Raw genomic sequence first — 27,343 nt, forward strand, 5'->3', positions numbered from 1 at the left:
CCAAGGCATGGCTCCCAGATGCAGTTTGGAGTGCCACACAGGTCCAGGTGTTAAGACAGTAATACAGCCCAGCAAAGAGCTGTGGATAGGATATGCATGCACAGAACGGAAGGGGGAAACCTTACGTCTTGGTGTCCTTTGCCTCCTTCTGCATGATCTCCAAAATCATTTTGCAGGCAGCAGAGCAGCCCTCAGGGGTGGAGTGGATGCTGATAGCTTTTTCTGCAGCTCCTGCATTCTCTTTTCGGTGCACATCAATCCTGCAAGCACAGGATCAATGCTGGGGTGGGGCACAGCGGAGAGGCTCTGTGGTTTTCCAGCTGAGTTAGTGCTGGCTGCTCTACTCCCCCAGCATCGCTGCAGACTGCCCTAAGATCAAGCATTGTGTTATATGCACACAGGAGAGGCAAGGGGAGTTAATTCTGGGCTCAATACTTGACATGGACACCATAGCTATAAGTTCAAAACATAGAAATCCAAATAAAGCGGCAATATCTATTTATATTACTTAACAGGAGTCATTAAGTGGCAGAACAAGCATGTTCCTGGGAGATGGGATGCATTGTCCATTACTTCATGTCTTAGAAAAAGCCTTCCTTGGAGAAGAGCAATAGTCAACATAAGATTGTAGGCCAAATGCAGGCGAGTGAAGCTCAGCAGGCTTGTGCTAAACGAGACCAACTGAACTAGTGACTTCCCCACGCACTCCCTGAAGTTGCTCTGCTGCCCAGCACTGAGGAGCCTGTGGGCCCTGATCCAGACAGGGCTGTCCTGGCAAAGGGAGACACGTGGGGAACCAGAAGGCAGAGCTGAGGAACAGCAGGGGAATGTGGCTCTTGGACATACCACCTTGTACAGCAGGAGTGCCAGAGCATCCTCCCACAGCCCATGCTCCACAAAGAAATCCAGCCTCAAAAATCACTGCAGATCAGTCCACTAATTAAGGTGCAAACCAGCTCACAGGGGAAGGGGAGGAGTACAGACTCACTTGGACTGTGTCTGCTTGGTGATGTTCCTGATGGTGGCCCCTTCCTTGCCGATGATAGCACCCACATACTGTGTGGGCACCAGGAGACGGAGGGGAATGTCAACTGGCTGCTGTTTGACCGGTGCCCCTGTGGTGACAGGCGAACCCTGCCTGGGGACACCACGTGCCCCAAACCCACCCCGCCGCCCATTCTCTGGTCCTTGCATGGACTGCTCATCAGGGATGTAGGAGACCTTCAGAGCATGGTTCTCCAACTGGTGCCCATTCAGCTTCATGATGGCTCTGGAAGACAAGCAAGGAGAGAAGGGGTTGGGGTGGTGGATGTCCCTCCCCAAGCAGCAGCGTATCAGCACCACCCAAAACAGGTCATACCCTCCCTGGCACCAAATGTCCATTGAGGAAGCATTGAGAATGGTGCATGGAAAAGCCATCAATGCCACAAAGACATGGAAGGACTTTCCACCCAGCCGGGATAGGGAAAAATGTTTTAAGGTGGCTCTCTCTGAACACCCAACCCTGGGTCAGGGGACTAGAGTAATGGGTACAGGACAGAAAGGTGCAGGAAGTGATTTCCAGGTCTCCTCTGCCTTACAGTTTTTTTTGGGTTTTTTTTGGTCAACATTTCAAACCTATCTCCTAGTGGGGATTTTGAGTACTGGCTGCAAGAACGATAAACTGTCGATAGATGGGGCTAGCAGCAAGAGCAAAGTGACTGCTCGTCACAGTTCTTCTGCACAGCTCTCCTTCTAACCTCCCAAGGTTTCTACAGAGACAATCCAAACTGCAAGTTTCCAGAAATTGCTCAGTGACTCAACTCGTGGTGGTAGTGCTAAGCAAAGCCCTGCAACTGGCTGAACAGAGACTAGTAGCCCCATCCCTGCAGCATGGGGGGGGGGGGGGGAGGGGGCTCCAGAGGAAAACACTTGATAAACTGTATGCATCCACAAAAAAAAAAAAAAAAAAAAAAAAAATCGCAGGGGACAAAGGCTGCAGACCTGAGAGCAAAACTACTCACAATGAGCTTTTTTGCTACAGGCTTCCTAACGAGGGAAATCCAAAACATTTCCAAGTGCAAAGCACAGGGCCAGTGCAGACTGACACTGGACAGGACAAACTGGTTATGCATGGGAGCAATCCCTTTGCTGTGCTCCATGCACTCTGTGGTGCTGGACTCTGTCCCATGCTATTACAGAAAGTACAACTGAAGGGTGATTCTCCAGTGAAGCTTTGGTGCGGCCACACATACAACCACAGCAAGTTCATGGTGGCTACAGCTTTGACATTTGAAACATTATAGACCAGGCAGTGATTTGGAAGATGCTTTCATGGGATGACCACACACAACGTCCCTGGGGACTGTGGCGTGGCCACAGTGGCCACAATTGAGACATGCCCAACTCACTGACGTAAACCTTCCTGGATAAAAATCTATCAATTAGCTCCTCCTGGCTGTCCTCCAAGGAAAGTGCTGATTCCATCACTTTTACAGCTTTCCAGAGCCCTTCATCAGAGCAAGAGGAAAGTGAAATAAACACAGTGGTGAAAACCCAACTAATTTTCCATTTGCATTTAGTGTAAAGTCTGATCTTCCCCAGGCAGGATAAGGATTGGAGTTGTAAGTCTCCTAGTGACACAACCAGTAGCCAGAGAGGACGTGTGTTACCTCACACCCAAGAACCTACCAGTTTCTATGATATTTGGCCTCAATATTACTATTTTCTGGAGCCACAATTCCTTAGATCATTTGAATACAAGAAAATCGGTGTTTTCCTTGAAAAAAGTTGTTTGTTTTTACTCTGAACTGCAGAAAGAAAAAAAAAAAGAAAAAGCCTAACAACCTGGATGTCTTCTGAGGGGCTTTAATCTGAAGGCAAATAAAAAGAAATCAGCAGAGGGAACAGAGTGTTTCTCAAAGATTTGCCATATTTTTACCCCAAATTTATGAATTCTGGGTTAACGTGACTCCCAGCACTGAAAATCCTATTTTCTGCACATAGTAAGGGGTACAAAGCCACTGCAGCATGCCATGTAAGGGCAGCCCTGTGCTGCTTGCGTGGGCTACAGGGCACTTACTGCCTGGTCTGCTCCCGGTTTGCATAAGTGACGTTAACAACGGCGGTTTCGCTGTCTGTGTTTACTGCAAGTAAAAAAGGCAGAAATTAGAGCCAATGCGAGCATCTCAGGCCAAGCACACCTGTAAAGCAGAGTCCATGTTCAGGATGGCCAGGGTCTGTCCTGTCCCAGCCCAGTGAGGGATGTGTACAAGTTTTTCTACTACAAAGGAGAAGATCGTCCAAGGGTTTGCACCATACTGGTACTACTGACAATGTCCACGGACACTTTCCCAGACAGCACAGCCCCTCCTGCTCTATTAAAAGGATACCACTATGTCATATAATTGTAGAATATCCCAAGTTGGAAGGGACCCACAAGGATCATTAAGTCCAACTCCTGGCTCCACACAGGTCTACCCAGAAATTCAGACCATATGACTAAGAGCACAGTCCAAATGTTTCTTAAACTCCCGACAGGCTTGGTGCTATGACTGCATCCTTGGGGAGCTTGTTCCAGCGCACGACCACCCTCTTGGTGAAGAACCTCTTCCTGATATCCAGCCTGAACCTCCCCTGTCGCAGCTTGGCACAGTTCCCACAGGTCCTATCAATGGTGACTAAAGAGAACAGATCGGCACTTGCCCCTCCACTCCCCCTCATGAGGAAGCTGCAGACTGTGATGAGGCCTCCCCTCAGCAGCCTCCTCTTTTTCAGGCTGCCCTTGCTCTCTGCACTGAAGAAGCAAAGATGTCAAAGCCAGCTCCATCCATTCTCCTGCCACCCCTTGCTGGAGCCCAGGGATGGTCTGAGCTGCACCCCCCAGCCCTCCTTTCTACATCGAGGACAGTTATGGTAACTCTACACACATTGGGCATCCCTGGGGCAATATTTAAGCTCCTGTCTCAACTGAATGCCACTAGAGACTGAGATAAGATCTGCTAAGCAGAGACAGTAGTCCCTCACCAGCCTCCAGAGGATCCTGAACCTTCCCTGGAGGAGCTGTTGGTGAGCCACATTTGTGTGGCCTTTATGGCTCACTGAAGGGGGACCCAAGGGTGCAGAATGATGCTGGCCAGTAACCTGTGAGGGAGACCCATGTGCACTACCCACAGCCTCTGCTGGACTTGCCTTTTAGTGGTTGAGAGTGATAACAACAAAAGGACCCAGTGACCAGGCTGAGACCTCCTGACACCTTTAGCCAGGGACACAGCTGACAAACAAAAAACATGTGTCTGTCCTCTCCATCCTCCCGCCCCAAACAGGCAGGACAGAATATATCTAAGTAACAGCAAGTTGGCTTCTTTTTTCAGCATTACCTTGCTCACAGTTTTCTACAGTGCCATACTGAGCTAGCAAACCATCTAGGACCTGGAAAACAGAGAAAAAAAAATCACATTACATGGGGACAGTCAGGACAGACCCAGAAAATACAGTCAATCAATAAAGATAGAGTTCTAGACATTAAGATAGTATAAGCAATTTGAGAAACAAAGGTCCTGTCTGCCCCAGGATAATGGGTGAATGAGCTTCAGAGCCAGCTGTGGGGAGCAGAGAGGTAGAAAAGAGCCAGGGAAAAGTCCCAGCAGCTGGCTGGAAGAAAGGGTCCATTTTTCCTACAATAGATAAATCAAATAACACTATTATAACTGGGGATTTTGTTGATGTAGCTTACATTGCTTATACCAGTTGAATTTACTCTTGTAGCAGAAGAGGAACAAGTGATATGGACACAAGGATCCAGTATAATTAGACCCACACAAAAACAAAGAAAAGGATGAATCAGTTTTAATCCCAAGTACAGAAACCTGCGGGGGAATTACGCCTTAAATTTGCTCTAAAATTCTTCATGGCAAGTCCTTGTGCTGTTCTCCCTGCTTGCCCCTCTTACCTCCCATCGCAACTGGGGTGGGATGTTTCTGATTTGAATTTTCCGGCTCCTGAAATAAATGAAAAGCAATTAAAACCAGATTTGGTGTCAGAAATTCATTCATCTCACATTGAACTGTTCCTCATTGATGTATCTAATCAAGCTTTGCATTCCCACATGCTTCCAGGGTTTCTGATGGCATTTGGTTAATTACACCTTGCTTTATTGCCTGGTAGGTGCTAGATATATGCTGTGAGCTTCACTGAGAACAAGATGCCAAAATCCACCCAACCCTTCTGCACTGACTATAGCTGTAGCAAGGGCATAGCTAAAGATGCAGAGTTTTGACAGATTCATTACAATGATTAGAAACCAAAAGGGGAACTAGCATTCATTTAACCTGCCCCCCACACTGGAGACAAACCCAGGCCGTGAAGGGGAGAGTCTGGGGATGTCAAAAATGCTGGCAGGGAGCTTACAGGGCATGGCCATGACATCTGGAAACTCAGCTCCAGCATCTGAGTTAGTCTCAGGCCACTTCTCCACTCAAATTTTTGGCTCTTCCTAACCTAACTTTTTCCAAAGCAGAAACTTTGTTTGCTTGTTTGTTTTTTAATTCTGATGTCAAATTTACCCTGGAGGTGCTGCTGCCTGCCAGCCACTCCTCGCCCAGCAGCTGCCACAGACAGCTGTGGGCAGCTGTGAGCCCTTCTGGACACTCCAGCCCCAGCACACAAACTGCTGCTGGTGGTACCCCAAGAGCCCTTGCCAACAGTAAATGCCAGGAAATGTGTTTGTTTTTTTTTTTTTCCCCCCTCACCATTGTGATATTTCCACCATATGGTTTTGCCACCTTCTGCAGTTTTGGTAGCCCACAGGAGAAGAAAACACATTGTGCACAAGCAAAGGGAAGTGGAGAGCACTCAGATGAGCCTCCTCAATTTCCTAATTCACAACACCCAGTGAGACATTCATCTCACAGCAGTAACACCCTTAGGTTCCCAATGCTGCTAACACCCTTGGAGGATGAAACCTTGTGAGGGCAAATGCACAGATGCGGCTAGCTTTGGTCCAAGAAGAGTTGAGTTAAGGGTGCAAATGTCTGCTGCAAAACACCCCGTGGGATTGACTTTTTAGCCCTCAAAAAGTTCAGCATCTAATTTTAAGGCCCAATCTGAAATGAGTGTCTAAGTGCAGTGGGAGACAGTCTCTACCCCTATACCCAGTCAAGCTGCTCAGCAGAACATGAGACTTTAAGATCCCTAAAGAAAAGGGAGATGAAATGGCATGACCACCACAGGCAGCTCAGCGCTGGCAGCACTGTTTTGGGGTAAATACACTTGGACAAGCTCATCACGGATCCGAACTTCAAACCCAAATTATTTGTGGATACGTTAAGTAGTCTAAAAAAGGAGAGAAAATTCGATTCTAGTTTTGTTGTTGTTGTTGTTCTAATTACACAACTTCAGAGGGTGGCCCAGCTCATTTGTCAATGAGAAGAAGAAATTGGTCTCAGCATGAAAAGGTCAAAAGCAATCAGTATTATTTAGACACGCAGGTAAAGACTCCTCATAAGCACCTTTATCCTGTCAGTTAAAAGCATCTATCTTGAGCTCATCCTCTGATCTACACTGCAGATTCAAATTCACATATAAAAATGCCTGAAAGGGCTGGTTTGGTTGGTTTCAAACAAATCAACTTTGGATGTTTCCCAAAGTCATTTAAATTTATACTGGAGGGATGGAATATCCAGAAAGATGTGGGATTGCTCTGCCATCTGAAAGCCCTAAAGAAGCACAGAAATAAATACGTAAGTAGTCAGCACTCTCATCAGCTCAAACATCAGCAAGGCTCTGAAACACCAAATTTTGTTGCTACTATGGATGCAAACTTGCAGGGGGAGGGAGGGGAGGGGCACAGACAGATAACCCAAACCCTTAAAATTCAAGGTATAGCAGAGGGGTGCAGGAAGAAAGAGAAGAGTAGAGACACTAAGAAACCAGATCTTTTGTTTACATGCTCATCTACATCCCAAAATGAATAGGAGAGAGATTAAGAAATTCAGAAAGCAAAGAATGTCACAGTCCAGTGAGGGACAAAAGGATTTGAACTGACAGAGAAACTAGATTTCCAACCATCCACCCCTGCCACAGAAACATCTCCACCTAGCTACCTACAAGCATTTGCACAGGCAGAGCATGTGTTCTTCACATTTGTGACCAGAACCAAATGCACCATGGAAAGAAAATATTTATTTATTAATTATTAAATATTATACACATATTATGCAATTATATAACATACGATTGTATATATTATATACTGCTATTATTTTATATGTATATAAGTATATAATACAAATAAATATATAATAATATACAAATATTAAATTCCAGCAAGGCCATGCTTGGCTAGAGAGATGAATTTTATCAGCCCAACTGACAGAGCTGCAAAACACAAAACAGGTTCCTGTGAGCCCAAATGCCCTCCTGCACTGAAAACTGCAGAGAAGTCCATCCAGGGAGCCAGCACCCTGAATATTTGTGGCATCAGTGCTGCAGTGCCCATTCTGTGCTGAGGCAGGTGGAAATGGGACTGCAGCCATCTGCCTCTCACTAAGATCTGAGGTTCTGGCTCGATATGGACTCTCCCTGCAGCACGTGGAAATCACCCCATCTGAAGAGCTGCCCCTGCTCGGATTTGGCTCCTTCCAAGCCCTTAGCAGTATCTGTGGTTAGAATTACAGAGGAAGTCATGAATAAATAAACCCATCTTATTTGCTTTACTATAAGCAGGTCCCACTGTATGTTGAACCTTGTTGTGAATGTCACTCTTCAGATCATTGAATGCGACACCTGGTTCTGCTCCCTACAACCTCTGCCCGGTGCTAAGCTTTACTCCAAATAAATAACTCTGCTTGTCGGTGATTCCCAGCTTTTTATTCATAATGTGCCAAACCCAGGGAGCTCCTCCCTCTGCACAGCTATCTAACTCAGTATACACGACCTCAGCTGCAAGCTGGGACTAGCTCAGGGGCTCTGTACAACACAAAGATGTAGCACCACCTGTGCTTGCATCCCTCAGGCAGGAATCACCCGATAAACCTGGCATGAGACAGCAGGAGGTCCCCACGGCCTCCAACTGTGCTGCTTGCCTTATGCCAAAAGCAGGAACATCCCAAATCCTTGGGGTGATCTGATGCAGAGCAAACCACCTGGTAAAAATGTCTATTTGCAAGTCTGGCCAGTTCCTGTCCGTGCGCTGGTAGCTTTTTAGATAACAAAAATAATAATTAAATAAAAGAGGAAAAGGGAAAAAATGGGGGAAGGAAAGATGAGGGTGAAGAGCTGTAGGGCTCGCTGTAGGGCTCTAAGGGGAGAGGAAATGTGAGTCCCAGGAAGGGATCCTAGTGTCACCGTCCTCCTGCTTCATGCCTATATTGCTATTTGTGATAATGGGATTTTAGCATTCAACTATGTCAGTTCTTCAGCCCTCAAAAACCTGCAAAGCTGCCTGGCAGCCCAGTACAGATGTCCTAGCTCTCTTGAGGAATCAGGAGGCAGATCAAGACCTTTGAAATCACAAACAGAAAAGCTTGATGCTTTCCACAAATCCTTCTGAGCTGTGGACAGGGCTCACTAGAAAAATAAAAACCCATCCTGATAAAACCAGACTGTAACAGGAGGCTAAGATGGTTCCTTATTATGGAGTTGGGTTAGTATTTGTGACTCCTGAACATCATGATGTACTCTGTCAAAGTCTTCCCTGGGTTTTTCCTTCAACTGTTTCTCTTTAAAGAGCAGAACACGCTACCAGATTAAACCTCACAGGGGGACAAAAGTGAAGAGATGGAGCAAAGTGCCACGAAGCAACCTGCAGTGTCCAGAAAAGGTATGGACTATCCTGAAATATCCAGTACCACAGAGATTTTTTGCCCTCTCATAATGTGCCTATCAATACAGCACCTGGACAGACTGCATGGTTCAAGAACAAGTGGATCAGCAGCAACCTCTTTTCCAGAATGGACAAACTAATGCGGATATTTTTTTTTTTTTTTTTGAAGAAGTGGCAGCAAAACAAGAGCTCTGTTCATTCAGAAAATACCCACTGCTGTTCTCTGACAGCCCTGAAACCAGGTGGAAACCATGCTCTGTTTTTAACACACCCAAAGCCCTCCTACTCACACTGTTGCTGGCTGTCAGTGCCACAGCAGCAGCTGCACTCTTGTGTTGCACAGCATCTCTACTACGGGCAGCACATCCCACTCAGCACACAGTGCTGGTATCCACTGCATCCTTCACAGAAAACCCTGATCACACCACAGGCAGAATCATTGTTAACAATCCAAAATTAGATGGGTTTGTTTGTTTTTAAATTTCACTGGGAAATATCCCAGTGCAGATTCAGCTGTCGGGATCTCCCTTGGCATTCAAGAGGGTGGCCAGAGCCTCCCACTTAATTAAGAATTTGCTTGCAATTCCCCTGGAGTGGACTGGCACAGCAATAGTGGCAGTGACCCAAGAAAAGGGCACTAGCTAGTTACAAGCAGGCAGCCTGGCTGGGCGCCAGCAGGAGGATGGGGCTGGCTGCTGCAAACGATGGCAAAGCAGAATTGGTACAACCTTTTCTTGCTCAAAGTTTCCCTTCGCTTTTGCATGAGCATTGTGTGGTATTTTCATGAGGATGCTTTCAGGGACAGAGCTGCTCCTTGCTGCATTGCCAGCACAGGTGCATGTATTTTCAGCAAGGAGATGCAGTGACACTTGCTTCCGCCTCCTCCCAATAAACTTTTGACCACATGCTCCAACCAAGATGAGGCAGACAGTCTCTCCCTCAAAAGGGGAAGAGATGGATGTTTGGAGAGGAGCATCATTGCACTCACACAGCAGGTGAGCAGCAGGAGTTAGAATAAAATTCTCATCTCCCCACCTGAACCTGCAGACGCACCTTTCCCCCCTCACAGCACATGGACCTTCATGATGCAGACAGGGACACTACCGAGGGATTTGGGTTGTTTTCCAATGTGATTTAGCCCTGAGCATTGCAGGAGGCAACTGGAGGGTTTGGTGTGGGGAGTGTATGGAGGAGCCCTATCATGCTGATGCCATGCACCGACGAGGTGGGTGCCAGTGCAGGGTCTGTGGCAGGTCACACTGAAGCACAGGGCTGTCTTGGGACAAGCACTCGGAGGCGGCACCTGACCAGTGTGGCAGTGAACACCCAGGAAAGCTGCTTTCCATAGAATTGTTTAGGTTGGAAGGGACCGTGAAGATCATCTAGTTCTCACCCCCCTGCCACAGTACCTGATGCTCTCTCCACCCTCTGTCTGTATCACAGTGCCAGTAACGGTGGGTCAAGCTACGCAGACACACCAGAGCTGCACATGCAACAGACATGGCTTCTGTGTGATATTGGCTACAGGAAGGGAGTGTTGGGAGATCCCCAAATTAAGGGCATTTTTTCCACAATGTTGATTTTTTCTGCCAGAGTTAAGGTCATCACTGCCCTCTCCTGGCTGTGCTGCTCTCCACCACGGATCTCCCAGTAGCAGCATCGCTAGGGTTCCCGTATACACATTTGTGCCCCTTGCTTCAAAGCCTGGCTTCACTGCTGGAGTTGCTAACTGAGGTGGACTTGGACCATGACCTGGACTGTGAAGTGGGACAGGTGAGGCACAGTCATACACACACCCACAGAGCAAAAGGAGTACCATCTCTATGCCTGCAACACCTTCTCCCAGACCTTAATTTAATGTAATCATTGAAGCAAAATTACTGCAACATCCCTCATCACAATACACACCTCTCTTAACACACCCTTTTTTCTAAAACCATCTTGTGTTATTTTGAGCCACTATCTTGCTTCTTTCCAACTCCAGTGACTTGCTTGTCCTCATATCCTAAAACCTCACAAAGCAATAACATATCCATAAACCACATGGTGGCAAAAACTCTGAGGCCAGCGGTTGCTGTTAGCTGGGGATCCCAGCTAAGGCAAGAGATGAGAGTTCCAGCTGTGTGTGCAAGAGCAAAGCCAGAGCTGCAGGGTGGCTAACTAGAGAGAGATTTGGGGATGGAATAAGAGGAAGAGGAGGTCGAGAAAGAAATATACAAATACATATGACAACATTAAAACAGCAGCAACAAAAAATAATAAAAGGCAGAGAGAAAGCCTGGCTCATCCCTTAAAGATTTGCTAATGAGGCCAAGAGAAATGATACAAAATGCCTCTCTGAGATCGTGTTTTTGGGAAGTCAACAAAGGCATTCAGCTTCTTGTAGAAACACAGAAGTGAACCTGCCATGGGATTTTGGAGAAATTCATATGCATCCTCCATGCACAAATATCATACAGACCAACTTGCCCTGGCTGGTAGTTATCTCTGACAAGCAAGCAGAACATGATAAACCTTTCCATCAATCATCTTGGCAAACAGAATTTGATCCTGGACTAATAAATCTGTTTAATTGGTTTCTCCCCATTAGCTCTTTTTTGGAACTGCTTTGTACACAGAGAATCATACCTAATAATTTACATGATTTTTCAGAGAGCTGCTAAGAATGAGAAGTTGTCCACAAACATGCCTCTGAAAGACCAAAAGAACTCATTCCTTTTTTTTTTTTTTTAAAAGAACTGCTGAATCTCAGGCAGGGGAAGAACTGCTTGATGACCAGTGCTGAAAGAAAAAAAAAAAAAAAAAAAAACACACACACACACACACTAAAATTCCCTCCTCTACAAAGTTGCTGTGCTACCTTTCCATTTTCCCCACTGATCCCAGGTAGATGGTGTTGGCATGAAGCACATGCCATGTCCACCCAACTAAGTGTCAACCTTTGAGAGGAGTCAACACCTCATGCTTCAAAAGATGCAAGAAATCTCAAAAACCTTTATATTCTACACACCCAGAGGAAGATTCTAATCGTCCCCCAGACTTCTGGGGTTAGTCCTTGCCAAATTAATACATCAAGTATCTGCAGACAGGACAAGTTTAACAGTAAGTAATAGAGAGAAAAGATGGATGAGTTTTATACAATGCATCCATTATCTTCCAATTCTAATTTGCTGGCAAGTTGCCATTTTTTGAAAAGCTATTTCTGATGCTATGAACATGACCCAAAGCCAAGCCCAGCTAAATTTGGTAAGTGCCCACAACTGGCAACCCAGCTCCAAAACTGAACAGGACATGCTGCCTAACTGGTTTCCATTGGCTCTAATGGTGCTGTGGACTTGAGGCTGCTTCACTTTGAGTACAAACATTGCAATGCAGCCAAGTGCAGCCCCCATGCATTTTAATTTCTTTATATTTAAGCATCTTTACCAGGTGATTGACAGTTGTCACTCCTGTTTCATGTAGTTTTGCTCAGAGGAAGTGGCCAGGGCCAACTTTTTTTTTCCTTTGCTTCCAGTCCACCAAGGACAGTGGGGTATTGGTCTGTTACTGGAGAGATCTTACAAACACTGCAGGCTCAGAGTACTTTGAGCTATTTTTTTGCAACTAAGGGGAGCTGCAAAGATCCAGGCTCCTCACAACTTCAGATGCTTAAGCACACACCAGTAGCATGCAAGAAAGGAAGAAGAAGCAAAATTGCACTTGGGGTATTTCTGATGTAGGTCTGTGCCACAAGGAAGATGAGGAAGGCAGAAAAAGCAGCACAGGGGTGTGCAGGTTTGAGGGTTGTGGCAGTACAGCAGGAGTTGATGTTTCACTTCACCATACTCCCTGAGGGGGGCACAGCTCTGTATCTCTCATGCTAGCAGGTACAGATCTGTCAGAGAAAGCTGCAACAAAAATCAATAAGAGTCTCCATGCATGGCTCTGTGCCAATGGCACTGAATCTGTTTTCAAGCTAAATCAGGTTAAACTAGTGTAATGACTGCATGCAGACAAGCTCTCAAAGATCAAAGTGAACTTGTCAAGGGAGTCTAGTGAGAATCCAGAAGTTACAACACAGATTATACTATCTTACGAACTTAACTCAAGGGTGGAGAATCTTTTACCAAAACTCAAGTTAAAACCTGTGATGCCATACTCAGGCCTGCCAGTCTTCCCAGTTTGGCTGATGAGGTGTTGTTGTTTTTTTTTTTTTTCAGACCTCCAACAGCCTGTAGAGGGCAAAACAGCTGTGAGCATCCCTTATCACATCCCCCATCACATCAGACATGAAGTTTGACACGGACCGGTGAGAAGTTCCCAAAGCCCCTTCGAGCTTTCACGGGTCTGTGTACAGGGATCAGACAAGCAAGGAAAACAGAAATGTGAGAGCAGGTTGAGACTATGGTTGATCATGAGCTGGGTTAAAAGCGTAACTTTTTTCCACTGACAAGTGAAAGCAAAATGCTTCTGTTCTTTCTAAGGGAAGGTAAAGAGAAGAAACAAACTGACATGAAAAAGTAAAAGTGGGACTTCTTTTCCTGTATTTCCAACATAAATTTTAAACAGGAGAATTCTTCACCAAATCTGGTTAAAGCCAGACTCCCTTTCTCTTGTATTTCCTCTTCAGAAAGAAGGTGAGAGCAAAGCAAAACTTTTCCAAGAAAACATGATCTAGGGTTCTCACTAAAAAACAGGATTTCCCATGCAGAGCCCACAAAAATCACCCTTTGGGAGCAGGAGAAAAGATGCCAATAAACTCACAGAGAAGCCAGAGTCACCCACAGAGTCTGCATGGATGTGGCCATGTTCTGGTTTCTTGCTGTGGCTACTCCTTAGGTATCTAAATGGTTTGGGAGAAGGTTACACAACAGGATGGTTAAACCACTCTGGCTTCTTACTTCTCCCAAAGCTGGAAGAAGAACTTCTTCAGCAGAAGAAATGGCTTTCCCTATCTGGAAAGTTTACATCTTATATTTGTTAGTCCTGTTGTTTTTTGTTTGTTTGTTTTTTGTTGTTGTTTTGTTTTTGTTTGCTTGTTTGTTTTTGTTGGTTTTTTTTTGTTTTTGTTTTTACAGCAAGAGTGTCAGGATTAAGAGGAGAAAAGGAAAAATCTGAAGCTTGGGTAGGACAGAGCAGGAGCTGAAAACAGCAAAAATAAAGCTATTCTACTTGATTGCTATTCATCTTATTACAGGGGTGCCTAAGCAAAGCCATTTAAAGCCCACCAGTACTACTTTGGCATAGACACCATTAAAAGCCAAACTGACACCTACACCAAATAAATTCATTGCACAATTAGGGGAATCCAGCACAAAGCTGTCTGAATATCTGATCTGGATTTTTTCCTAAGTGAATTCCCTACAGACATGTTCATGCCCTCTCTACTGTCTGCCTTCCATAAACATTCACAAGCCAGGTTTTACTGGTACAAACAGCAGCAGAGAGTAGCTTTTGAAGTTGCATGAACAACTTTGGGGTAACTAAAGTTTCCCCAAATAAACTAAATATTTGCACTGTGCAAATATTCATGCCAGGCATGCAGGCATGTGCAACCAGTAAGGCATAGAAACAATATCACAGGAGAGATAAAAACTCATTGATGCAAAGTCTTCATTTAAGCCATAGTTTTAAAGAAATTGCAGAAATTCACTCTCCACAACAAGTATCAAATACAAAAGTCACAGCTACTTTGCATCTTTGCCATAATCAAGAATAGGCTACAGATGTCAGAGAAATTTGTTATTAGTTCAGCTGTAACTGAATGCTAAACAATGACTATATAAAGTTGTATACTTAGGCTCAAATTCAGCATGTGCCTCATTTTAACATTGAGGCAGTGCCATTAACTTCAAAAGGATGACTTCCCTTTTAAAAAGCATGTCCTTAGGAGACTTGTGAGTAAGAGCCTAAAAGCATAAAATTTATGTGAGGTTCATGGCTTTCCATGAAATTACACCCTAACAAACAACTCCATAAAAAGAGTATAGAAGCCACATCTTCTTCCGTATAGTGGAGATAACAAATTTCTTTTATTCTATGCTCATTTGACCAATTTGTATACACTTTTATGCCAGAGGCTTGAATGACAGGAGATCACAAAACACAAGCTAGCATCTTCATAGCAAAGAAAACATACATTCTCACATATATTTATATAAACACTTGTATACATGACTACTACCCACTCCGGTGATCAAGCCTGCTTGGACATGACCAATATTAAACAAGGAATAATTTGGATAAGATTGACAGTCCTGGATATAAGGCAGAACAGCAGAGGTCATCCCACCCCATTAGCTTTCCTCTTGAGGATACAGTGTTTCCCAACATCTCAGGTAAAAGCTGCTTATTGTTTGTGATATTACAATATAGGTATCATTTACCTGCAGGTAGTTCTCTGTATGCAACCTATTCAGGATGTTTGATCCCACAGCCTTGATTCATGAAAGAGTTTAAGGAAAGGCAACGCTTTGCAGGTGACACGTCAGAGAAAATTGAGAGCTAGAAGGGACAATCATCCCCACCTCCCTGTGCAACAACTTAGTGTCCCTTATTTTGCATTTAATCCACAAATCCAGATTTCTTTTCAATGCACATTCACCAGAAGGAACCATGCTACTGAAATTCCCAGTTTGACAAGCTTTTCAGCACAAGCACTATATGTAATGGTTCTCAACACAGCTAGAAGCACAAAAGCATGGGGACAAGTAACTTCCGGATTTGACAGCCTGCATGGATGGCATTCATCCCCCACCTCAGATGCTTTGGGGCAGCACCAGGGGCTGAAGACACAAGACCTGGTGGGACAGTCACTGCTTAAACATCCCAGGCATCATCTGGCAGAGCTAGGGGATCATAATCTCAATAATAAAATAAGAAGAAACCACACCAGTCAGATTTTTCAAGAGTACTCAGCATATCAGGTGCTAATCACATCTGAAAACATTGCTTTTATTTAGATGATTATGTACAACTTGAAAAATCTGGCTCTGAGTACATTTTTTCCCCATCTCCTTTTATTTGGTTCACGATCCTCATTCCCCCATTTTATACTCCAGTATGAGAGTTTGTTCCCTTAAGAGCTATACTTTCTACTTTATGAAAGGAACCTGCTACGGGACCTGCATCAGAATCAAACTTTCTCCTTTTTGTGCACATCAGTTTCACTGTAACCTCAAGTGCTGTTTACACTTCACAGTTACCCCCGGATGGTGCAGGATTTGCATCTTGCTGTGCTCTGCATGGAGCCTTGTCAGCTCAGAGTGGTTCCTGGTGCATGAGATTGCTGCTACTTTTATTATAGTCATACTGTGCTCATAGCACGGTAAACTCAATGTGGTGTATTACTCTTGAAAAAGTGCGGACCCAGTTCTGCTGCAGATGCAGGTGGATTACATTTTATATCTTTAAACTGTTTTCCTGCATAAGGACCGGACAATTAAGGTAGCCAGAAAAGTGTGAAGTTTCAGGTCTGACCATGTCAGAGCTCCCAAGTGTCAGTTACAATAAAACAAATGACCCATTTCCTGACAGATCACAAGGGCTCCTCTGAGAGGAACAGATGGACAGATTTTTATGTTTGTTTATTATTTCTTTTTCTGCTGGGAAGGTTGCACTCCCCTGCTCTTTGGCATCAGGAGGTCAGAGCAGGCTAGGGGGTGCATTTGTGCTTGTGCTACTGCCCTCCTGACTGTTCTTGCACTGTCCTCAGTAATGCCTCCCTCTGCCAAGGCTCTGCCAGGTCCTGGCACACTTTGAGCAAGAATGAATGAAATGTCCTCTGCTCTTCAGGTTTATTAGCCATGTTGAGGAGCAGCTGCAGTGCAGGGGCTGTAGAAGGTTTGACCAGAGGCAATAGCTCAGGGAAGGGTGAGTGGTAGCTGATGGTTTCCCAAAGGCACCACAAGTAGCACAGAAGCCCTCCACAGCACACACAGACCACTGGAATAACCCCAGGCACCTTGAAGCCACAGTACTACAGAAATGCAGTCTGGTAGAATCCTGCTCCAGAAACTGCTGCTGCACAGAACCTGCAGCTCCTGAGAGCCAGCACCCACCCACAGAGACCACACACACCCTGCAAAACCTCCTATCCACAAGCCAAGACCATGCCAGTGTCACGCACAATATTCAAAATTAAGCCAAACCCCCAGGAAACATGGAAAGATTGTGCACTGTCCCCTACAGGAAGAGCCAGCAGGAGCCAGCATGGTGGCATCAAGCCAGAAGAGGGCTGCAACCCTTTCAAGACCCTTTGCAGAAAGCCCCATTCATTGCTGCCTCCGTCCAGAAGAGAAAACTGAGCAGGTTTCAATTAAAGCATATTTTTTCTTTTCAATCCTTATACTTAGGATCATGAAGACCTCTCCAGCATCTTCAAGAGTGTGCTATGGACACTGGACATAAAAAAGATGGCAGATTGGTTTCCACTCCTGTTCAGTAAGCTATTCAGTCAGAAGAATACACACTCTGGTTTTATGAAATACAGCTTAAAACAACACCTGACACTAACTTTCCAACAGAGAAGCACTTCAGTTTCCCAGGAGCATTACCAATACACAAGCAGTATAAAACCTCCAGCCTGCTTTGGTCTGAGACATCTTCACTTGGTTCACAGCATGACTCGAGTGGGAAGGGACCCAGGAGTTACCCCAGGCCAACCGCAGTGTTTCTCCCAGCCATCCCATCTGCAGATAAAAAGGTTTCGAAGCTGCTCAGGTAGAATGGCTTGCACATCACAAAAAACACGCAACAGAGAAGAGAAGCATATGCACACCCGCAGCACCACTTACAGAAACAAAGAAAAGAGGAGGCCTCTGTAATTTCTCCCAACCCCACAACATGTAAGATAACCTGGCAATTGTCAGGTAAAGTCCAGCAAAGATTTCTGAACTAAATTCCCACGTGCTGGTAATGACCAGTTGAATGCAGTCAGGATAAAACAAAATACAGATTACTGGAGAGGAGAGAAACATACCACTGGCCCAGGTCTGTGCTTCTAACTTTTTTTTTTTAAAAAAAAAAAAAAGTGAAGAACTTTCCCAGTGAGCAGACTATCCCACAACTGCCTCTGCAACACTTCTTGGAGCAGGTGAAAGCAATCCCAAGCAGAGGCAGAATGCTGCAGGACATTTCCCCCATCTGAGGCATTTTTCTCCCATGCTAGTTGTTTTCCTGCATATTATTGTAGTAGTTTTCCTTCCCTGAGCAAGTGCATTTTTAAATATCTGCAGGTATTCACTGAAGGATTCTTCCACAACATTTGAATACTTCACACTGGCCACAATAAGAATTTAAAGGTGCACAAAGGCTCAGCACCATCAGCTTGCAGTGAGGAGGATGGATGGATCTTGCACTCATAATTCTGCTGTTCCTCCTCCTCCCCCAACCCCCCTATCCCTTATTTTAGCTCAGTACGGTGTCTGGGAAACCCCTCACACACAAACTGAAAGATGCAGCTGGGCGCATGCATTAACACTGCTCAGGATTTGGCAATTTAGCTGAAGTGAAGGTTGAGCTCCTACTAAATGCCTTCAGGCATGCTGAAAATAGGAGTTTTCACCTAAAACTTCTGAAAGTGCTCTCTCTGGTGAATCAAAACCCCAGAAATGTCTCTGCAACTTCTAGAAAATGCCTTTTCCTCAAAAGAAGCCTGCAACCTCCATTTCTAGGTCCCCTGAATTATTTGGGTTTCCTCCTGCTCATCTGCTGTCCTCCTCACTTTTGGGGAAGGGGTAGACACTGGCATCCCCCAGGTGCTTCTCTGTGCAATTTCTTTAAGCTCCCCACTTCTCCCTGTGCCATACAGGTATGGCCCCATTTCTAGAGTATTATAGCTGCCATGAAAGCTGTAAACCAGTAGCATCATTAAGAGAAGCAAGAAAAATCATTTCTGGCTGCATTGAAGTAGGCAGAAATACCAAATTTGCTAAATTCAGCAAATTTGGAAACAAGAAACAAGAGGAAAGGCACGTGCTCAAGTCAATAATGCCATCTCCAGAAGGAAAAGGCTCTGAAGACATTTCCTCCTGCCCCAGACTGGAGTTTCATACTTCTGGGCTAATCTTGTGCCATCCTGAGCAGCCTCTTGAGCCTCCTGAACTCTCCCAAACCCTACTGGTAACTTTGGAAAACATTAACATTTCTAGGGGCTTGGGTTGGGGGAGGGGGAAGAGACCTTCTACATTTTTAATTATGAAAGGTCTCAATTTTCAAAGTGAGTACTTTAACCCCACTTCCCTTATCCATATGTCTGTGGTTTGTTTGCTTGTTTTTTAACCTAAAAGACAAAGACAGAAGCAGATTAAACTGGAGAAGCAGATTGTGATCTAGCAATTGCCACCAAAGCAGTCAGTTTATTTTTGCCACCAAATTAATTATTTTCTTCTGAATTTAAAAATCAGACACCTGAAGCAGGCATCTGAACAGGACAAAATCCATCTTCCATTGGTTCAAAACTTGAGGCTACAAAATTTATTGTTATATTGCAGTTTCTTGTACTTATTTCCCAGTTACTGGTCCAACTTGGAAAATGGGAAGTACATGTAAAGGCATTTCTTTAACTTCAAACTGCAAATTGTCAAATACAGTCATTCTCCCAAGTTGTTAAAATTAGTCAAATTATCCCAGTTTTAAACTGAATTGATGAAATTTGCTTACAAATTATTAATATATCACTGAATGACAAATTATGTCTATTTTTTTATAGCTGGAAAATATTAAAATGTATTAATTTCAAAATGATCACAGCTCTGAGCAGTGTAAATTCAGTATTGCAGAGTTCAGCTCAAAGATGGGTACTCAAATAGAGAAACTCAATATTATTACCCTTTTTGGTAATCAAGAAAAGTAGTAACAAACCAAATCACATTAAACATCCTCAGAAAAAAGCATTCATCCTGTGTTTCAATTTTCAAACACTGCTGTGTTGCTAATTTTGTAATGATACTATAACTTGTAAAGCACACCTGTTGTAACGGGAAGAGAATGCCCTTAGAAATGGACTAAGGGGATTTTTTTGTCTCAGTATTCAAACAGTCTTTATTTTACATGAAAAAAAACTACCAAACTTTTTTCAGTTCATTTTGTCCACAGAATCCAAATGATCTGAGGGAAAAAGGCACATTTTCTGATTAATATAAACAAAGAAAACATAGTAGCTGTTATCAAGTATTAAAATATTTCATTACAAACAATTTATTGTATGATTATGCACACACAAAGTATTTCTCCAGTGCAAAAACATTAATTTTAAACAAAGAGTTAAAAACGAGCAATTTCAAAATTTCCCTATCTGATGCCATGTGCTACACTGTATCTTCATGTCATTAACAACATTTAATAATTCCCACCTCTGCTCAGGAACTCACTGACCCTTCTAAATAAGAGTTGTTTATGAATGACCTCTACATAAAAATACCTTGCACAAAAACTTCTAGTTTTAAGTCTACTGCCTGTTATCAACCAAACTCCCTCTTTCCCCCAATTACTTGGTTTCATTCTCTCTGGTCGACTCACTTCCACATTCCTCATATTTGGAATGTCTGCTTGATGGATTCACTTTTTTTCCCCCTTGCCCCTCCTCCTTCCTTCCTTCATTCATTCCTTCTAATGCTATCTACTGAGGTCTTTTCAGTTTTGGAGCTCCAGCCCCCCAAACTGATTTTTAATCTTGAGTTGGAAAATTGAACTTTTTTCCCCCTTAAAACTTCTTATTGTTTAACCTTCTGAGGAATAAAGCACATAGAAATTTTCAGGTTAAAAAAAATATTCTTAGGTTTCCCCAACTTTTTCCATCAGCAAAGTTACAGAAAAATAACTCCAAAACAACAAGATAGTTAAAATAAGTCTAAACAAATTTTAAAACGGAGGGGTTTTAATCAAATGTTATGTTTATCATCAATGGCTCTCCTTTACAGTACTACTTTTAAAGTATTTCTTCAAAATGGTTTCCTATGATCATTAGGATAATTTGCAGCTCTAAGTGTTATTTGAAGAATTTACTGTAATTAAACAGCTATAAATCAGTTTACTCTTCTGGAAGTTTTGGAGCAGTTACGCACCAGTCACTCTTTCTAATGCCATATTAACAAATTCTCTATTTTTAAATCAATTTCTGCAACACAGTTAAGGACGGGAGAGAATTTAATGAAGGAAATACACCAGCAAGAAAGATTTCCTTACAATATATAATTTCACTGAACACATTTATTTATAAAAGTACCCAGATCAGTTTTTCTGAACATTTGTATTTGCAGTTTCAAATAAAAGAAACAACCACAAAGACAAGCTTTTCTTTTATAAATTATCTGGGAAGCATACCATAGATCATGACTTGTTTTCCCACGTTTTTACACTTGAAAAAATAAGATCAGGTTGGGGGATGGGGGGGCAGTTTTTCAGATCACACCAAAAACATCTGATTTTGTCCTCACTGCTCATACTTTAACCATATCGTATGTGCCTTTAAACTGGAAAATCCAGTCTTAAAAAAAAAGGGGGGGGGGGGGTTCGGAAGCCACCAACTTCAAAACAGAGGCAGTCCATCCCATCATTTCAGCCTTCATTCAGAATGAGGAGCAGAGGGGAAGGATAACAAAATACACCATAATACACCACCGAAGCTGGGGGAAAACAACCAGCAAAGTCTAGGAGCTGCTGCCAAAGTTGCCTTTGCTGTCCCAGAAATACAAACTTGCCTCCCAAAACTAAGACAAAGTAACTGTAGCAACTGCTCCATTGCAGCAGGCAATCACTGAGCAAGGAACAACCAAATCTTGGCTAACAAAGTTATTTCAAGCAAAGCACATGAGGAAAGTCAACAGCAAAAAATGTCTCCTGTATATTTAAAGGCAACAGACAAGGGCTATGGGGCTAAAATTAAAAGCCACCCTCTCACCACCCCCCACCCCAGGATTTAGCAACAAAATATAATTAATTGCATTTCTCCTGGTTCTCATTAAACCGTGTTAACTAACCTTCCATTTGCTTCCACCTATTGTAAAGTTTCAACCAGTATTTCTTTGAATTACAGCCACCAAAGAAATATTTACATTTCCATTGAATTTCTCCCGGAGTGCTCTTAGGAAGAGTCAGAGGGGGAAGAAGGGAGCTGGGAAATACCCTGAAATCTGCTCCACTCCCCACAACCTATTGATTATCCACTAGGAGAGCACTAGGAGACGAAGGGGGGGGGAAGGCGACCCTCTCTGTGTGCCCCCTCCCCCCTTTTTTGAGTGTCATTATGTTACTCTTCATAGGGTAATTGGCTTTCCAATAACACCCCTGCATTCAATGATATTTAAGCCGCAGCAAGTCTCTGAGTGCTGTAACGAGCAATATCGATCATCCTTCCACGAGGTGAGTCTTGCTTAAAAAAAAAAAAAAAAAAAAAAACAACAACAACCTTGGATAGGAAATTATTAAATGGATTTTTGCCTTTGGGATCAGCCCTCCAGGACTCATGGTCCCACTGAGGGGGGGCAGAGGGGCCCCTCCAAGGAAGGAATCAGTGCAGAGTTTCACAGCCCCCTGAGGGGGTCAGGGCCCTAAAATGGGGTCCCAAGATGGGTTTCTCAGTGGTGAGGGAGCCCCACAAGTTTCAGGAGGAAGAGTTTGCTCTTCCACCTCCTTCTGTGCCCAGGCATTGAAGCAGCTGCCTCATCACGTGGGAGAATCAGGCTGCGTGGTCCGATGTGGACTACTGGGGTTTGGGACAAACTCACCCAGCAGAGAGGGGTGCAGCATCTCCATGGAGGGGCCCCTGCAAAAACATGAACTCTGAGCACCCTCAGCACTCAGCAGCTCAGTTTCTGAGCTCTTCAGAGCTGCTCTAAGGCTTGGCATCCTGCACATGAGCTGAGCACGCAACAAAGGGCCAAGAACATGGAGAGACTGGACTAGGCAAGGCCAGCAGCCCGTGAAGCCGTTTCACAGGTAGACCGAGAATGTGAAGAAATGCAGCTCCAGCCCCAAAAAGAAAAGCTCACAGTAGCCAGAAGCTAAGGCCAGCACCCTGCACTTGCCAGGGTTTAAATCCCTCCCCAGCATGGCAAAGAGCATTAAACCCCATATTTTTTCTTTTCAAGTCTTCACCATCAATCCTAGCAAATTTTGCTTTAAAACGAAAAACAATCAAACAAAAATTTTACAATTCTGTTTGAAAACAACAAACTTCACCCATTTTGCAGAGGAGGATAAGAGCAATGCTGGGAAATTCTTTCAGTTCCACAAGTTTGAAAATCCCAACCCAAAACATCTCAGCCACTCATCACCTTGGGTGAGTTTCTGGATAATTGTTTAACCATTTTTTAAAACAAACAAACAAACAAAAAATCTTAATTGCAAAGTTTTATTTAAAAAAAAAAAAAATGATAAGAAATCAAATGCTAAAAAAAATATAAGAAATCAAATGCTTATTGTCAAAACTGCCTTCTTATCTCACTGGGGACATACCTAAAGTAAAATCTCTACCGTACCTAATTTCACATGCACATATTCGAATATATATATATTTTTTGCCTCCTTTATCTTACAATTCCCCCCTTCCCCCCCCAACAGAAAAAAAATAAAACACTGTATTACCTTTGCTTTTTAGGTACTGAATGTTCAATCTCTAGCTGTTTTCCATGAAGCTCCACTTTCCCTAAAAACAAAATGTGTCTGGTTTTTATAATCTGGGTGAAGGGGTCAGAAAGCTTTGGATAACATTCTATCACGTGAAACTTTTGATTTAATTCGAATTACCACAAAGCACAAAAAAATACATTTTCTGATTTCTTCACAAGTGCATTTTATCAAATACAAGACTGGCTTCAAATGGGAAGCAGCGGGAGGGAGTGGTGAGTTAGCTGTCTGGACAGTCTTCCTTAGGAATATTTAATTCCTTAGTTCATACTGGTCTGCTTTGACCAAACGAAAATGAAGAATAGTATTTTGAGAAAATAATCTTCGCCTGTATTTAATTCCGTATGTTTGATCCCTCCAGAACTCCTCTAGGCAGAAATCTTCCTCCCCATTTAAAGGCTAGAAATGTTAACTCCACGGCAGAAATGGATTTCTCTTTGAAAACGGGGTGGTTTTCTTTGCTGTTCGTTTATTTATTTATTTTTGGGTAGGGAGGGGAAGAGGGGAGCAGCGATGGGAAGAGCCTAGCGGGAGGAGCCCCGGGCATGGGGAAACATTCAAAAATTTTAGAAATTATCTGTTTCCCGGGGAGCATTTTTTCTGTCTGCGAGCAGCATGGCGACCTTCGCGCTATTCCACGCATCACATGCCCCAGGAAACCCAGTTTCAAATCAAAATGGCCAAAGTCCCAGCCCACCGCCCGTGTCGCGACGGGACCCCCAGGCCGAGCCCCGCCGGGGCAGGCGCCGCGCTGCCCCCGCCACGGCTGCCCCGGGGGGCGCCCCCAGAGACGGGGGGGGGGGAGGGCGGCGCGGGGCAGGAGGCTGCAGGGGTCCCCGCTCCGCACCCCCACACCGCTCGTCGCTAGCGCCTGGGAGGGAAAGCGGGGTCTGCCCCCGCCGCGCCGCGATGCAAGCCCCGACGGGGCGCGAGGGCTCGAGGCCCCCCCCAAATCCGCGCTGCGCAGGGAGCGAGGCCCAGGCGGGGGGCTGAGCCCCGCGGGTGCCCGCAGTTCGCCGGGGAGGTGAAAGCGGAGAGGGGAGAGAGGGCCAGAGAACGCCGCTTACCCGAAAAAGTTTCGATGGCTTTCATGGCCCACTGCTCGTCGGGGCAGTCCACAAAGGCATAGCCGGACTTGACCAGGAACTGCCCTGTGAAGGAAATTTTGTGGTCGTTGAAGACTTTCTCCAAGTCGGCCGGAGTCACGTTCTCGTTTAGGTTCCCGATGTACAGCTTGTTCATGGTGGCTGCCGGCGGGGCGGCGGCGGCGGCTGGGGGCGGCGGGCGGGCGGCGGCGCGCCGGGGCTCGGAGCGCGGCTGCCGGGGGGGCTCCACCGTGCGTCCGCACCGTCGGACTCCGGCCGCGCTCTGCCACCCCACAGCAGGGGCGGAGGCTCGGTGAGTCCTTTTTATTTTTTTTTTTAAGCCCCCTCCTTTTTTTCTATCCTTTTTTGTTTTGTTTGTTTGTTTTTGTTAGTTCGGCTTGATTTGTTGGTTTGACGGATTTGTCTTTGGAGAGGGGTGCGGCGACTGTTGGGGGGATCCCAGGGAAGGGTGCGGCGGGGCGGGCGGCTCCGGCGGGCGGTGGCGGAGCGCAGGGAGGCGGTGGCGTCGGCTCTGGGGGCCCCCAAGTCGGTGGAGTGGCACTAGAGTGTCACCGGACGCCTCTCAGCAGCCGGGCACCGCCTCTAAATAAAACCGACCTGGAAAATGAGTGAAAATGTTTGCTGGAGGAAGCCACGTGGTGATGCGGGAGGGCCCGGCCCCCGGGGGGAGGGGCCGGGGGGGAGGGGGCAGCCTCCACTTAATTATTTATTTTAATTTAAATACTACGCTATTTACCTCCACGCACACACACCCTTAGAGGAATGAGGAGCGCATCCACCCCTTGTCCCCCCCAACTCCGCCCGTCCCGTCGGAGGCACTTTACCATCTGCTACAGCCCCCCGCCCCCACCGCGCCCCTCCCCCACCGCGCCCCTCCCCCACGCCTTCTCCGGTGCCTCAATGGGATTTTTCTGGGTGTAAAAAACTTCGGCATCAAAGGGGCCGGGCGGTCCCTTGGCGCCAGGGGAGTGGGGTTGTGGAAGAATGGCCCTCCCGCCCCCCGGGGGCAGCCCGGCGCGGCCGGGTGAACAGGGGAGCCCCCCGGGGGGGGGCTATTGTCCCCGGTATTGTTTTAAGCCCTTCATGTGCAGCCCTGCGGAAGCCTTCGGGGGGGGCGGGCTCCTCCCGGCACAAAAGGGCCCCACGATGGAGAAGGTCCGATCCCCGACGGGGACGAGGCCGGGCCGGGCGGGGGGCGCGCCCTGTCGGCCAAGTGACCTATGTGGAGCACACACCCCCCTCCCGAGACCCTGCCTCTTTCCCTCCCCGCCTGCTTTTTTTTCTGGAGACTTTTTATATTTAGGTTCGAGATGGGTTGAAAATAGCAGTACGCCCCCCTCCCCCATTCACCCACCCGGCCGCCTTCCTGCCTCGCTGCCTTCCCCGACGGGGCGGGTGGGGGACCCCCGGTGCACCGGGGGCTCTGCCCGGGATGCTGCCGGGCGGGGAGGGCGCCTCCCTCCCGCCGCGCTGCAAGTAGAGGCACGGGCCGGCCCCTCCGCGCCTGCAATTAAACGCAAAGCTCCCGAGCAGGACGCGCTCCTGCCTGCCTTGCCCGCCGGGACGAAGGTCCCGCGCTCCCCGTCCCCCCGATAAAGAAACAACAAACACAGACAAATGATTTCCGAACGCACGAGTTTTTGGGGTATCGATAGAAACGCTCGGCTCAGGGCTTTCCGGGCGCGCTTATCTCGGGCGGCTCCGCGCCTTCTGCGCGGGCACGCGGCGGGCACTGCGCCCGCGCCCGCCCCCCCCGCCCCCGCCGCCTTTCGGGGTGGCCGCGCGGAGGGGCCAGGCCGCGGGGGGGGGGGGGGGACCGGCGCTAGCAGCACGCCCGTGTTCTTTGGTTGTTCTCTCAGTACCACGCAGATGTGCTGTGCTGTTTTATATTTCTAACCATTTCTTTTTATTATTACTATTTTTATGCCACCCACGGCAGTGCTGGGGAAGAGCCACGTGGAGAATTTGTTAGTAAATAAATTTGGTGTTATTCAAGAATCAGAAGTTGTGTAAACCTTAAAAAATAGATGCACATACCCAAGGACGTTTCTGTGCTCTGTCCTACAGCGAGTTAGGAAACTCAATAAAATGAATAAAAACAAAACTGGGGAATAGTAATTTAAAGCAAAGAGTCCTTAGCTTTCCCTCCTGTATCTGATCCATTCTACTATGCTGGGATTTTTGCTTTAAAAACACGTAGGTGCTGCTCACCAGGAGAAATTTGGTTCCCATACTTCCAGCTGCATTACTTGGCTCTCCTGGAAGTACCAAACCAAACTCACCAGATTTTTTGTAGAACTGCCATGTCCATGTGCATGCTTCTGAAGCTACCAATGAATAATCCATGCTCAAAATTCATAGGTAAAAAGAATATAGAAATTAAATTTGGAAATAAATTTCATGCAGCTTGGAAACTGCACTTCAAGCCATGCCTGACTGAAAACCTGGAATATTCACTTTCTTCCACAGTTACATCACAAACAAATACAGCTAAAATAAATGATCCACTATCTGCTTCAGATCTATTTATAATCTTGACTAGAATACTTTTGTTGTTGCTTTTACTAGTTTACAGAGAACCTTCCCCATGTAACATAATCCTTTCAAATAATGAAATGAAAGAAACCAACTTTAAAAAAAAAAAATCCAAACAAAGAGGGAAGTCTTCAATTTAGATTTGAAAAAAGAAGGCTATCAGTCAAACTCCTTCCCCTTGGTAGAGCATTCCAGATGCAAGGTATTTAGAGAATGCAAACAGCAGAGACTAAATCATTGATCTGCTTGGGGGTAATAGAGCTGCATTCATCCCTGGGCAAGAGATGAGGGA

The 27,343-nt window shown here is 45.6% G+C and overlaps 1 protein-coding gene across 2 annotated transcripts in view; it reads right to left on the reverse strand.

Moving 5' to 3' along the window:
• The window catches only part of IGF2BP1 (insulin like growth factor 2 mRNA binding protein 1), a 33,866-nt gene extending 8,742 nt beyond the window's left edge, over nucleotides 1–25,124 (reverse strand). Inside the window, exons 1-7 of one of the 2 annotated variants that reach the window (XM_068660519.1) lie at nucleotides 24,478–25,124; nucleotides 23,369–23,429; nucleotides 4,931–4,979; nucleotides 4,359–4,410; nucleotides 3,062–3,125; nucleotides 989–1,270; nucleotides 126–260 (exon numbers count right to left, since the gene is read on the reverse strand). In XM_068660519.1, coding sequence (XP_068516620.1) covers nucleotides 126–260; nucleotides 989–1,270; nucleotides 3,062–3,125; nucleotides 4,359–4,410; nucleotides 4,931–4,979; nucleotides 23,369–23,429; nucleotides 24,478–24,652 — 818 coding nt within the window. In that variant the 5' untranslated portion in view covers nucleotides 24,653–25,124. Of the gene's footprint in view, nucleotides 1–125; nucleotides 261–988; nucleotides 1,271–3,061; nucleotides 3,126–4,358; nucleotides 4,411–4,930; nucleotides 4,980–13,546; nucleotides 13,606–23,368; nucleotides 23,430–24,477 lie in introns of those variants that run through there. The other variant, XM_068660520.1, reaches the window with a different exon arrangement.
• Nucleotides 25,125–27,343: the final 2,219 nt, after the last annotated feature.

This window comes from Anas acuta, chromosome 25 (assembly GCF_963932015.1).
Source record: "Anas acuta chromosome 25, bAnaAcu1.1, whole genome shotgun sequence".
Taxonomy (NCBI): Eukaryota; Metazoa; Chordata; class Aves; order Anseriformes; family Anatidae; genus Anas; species Anas acuta.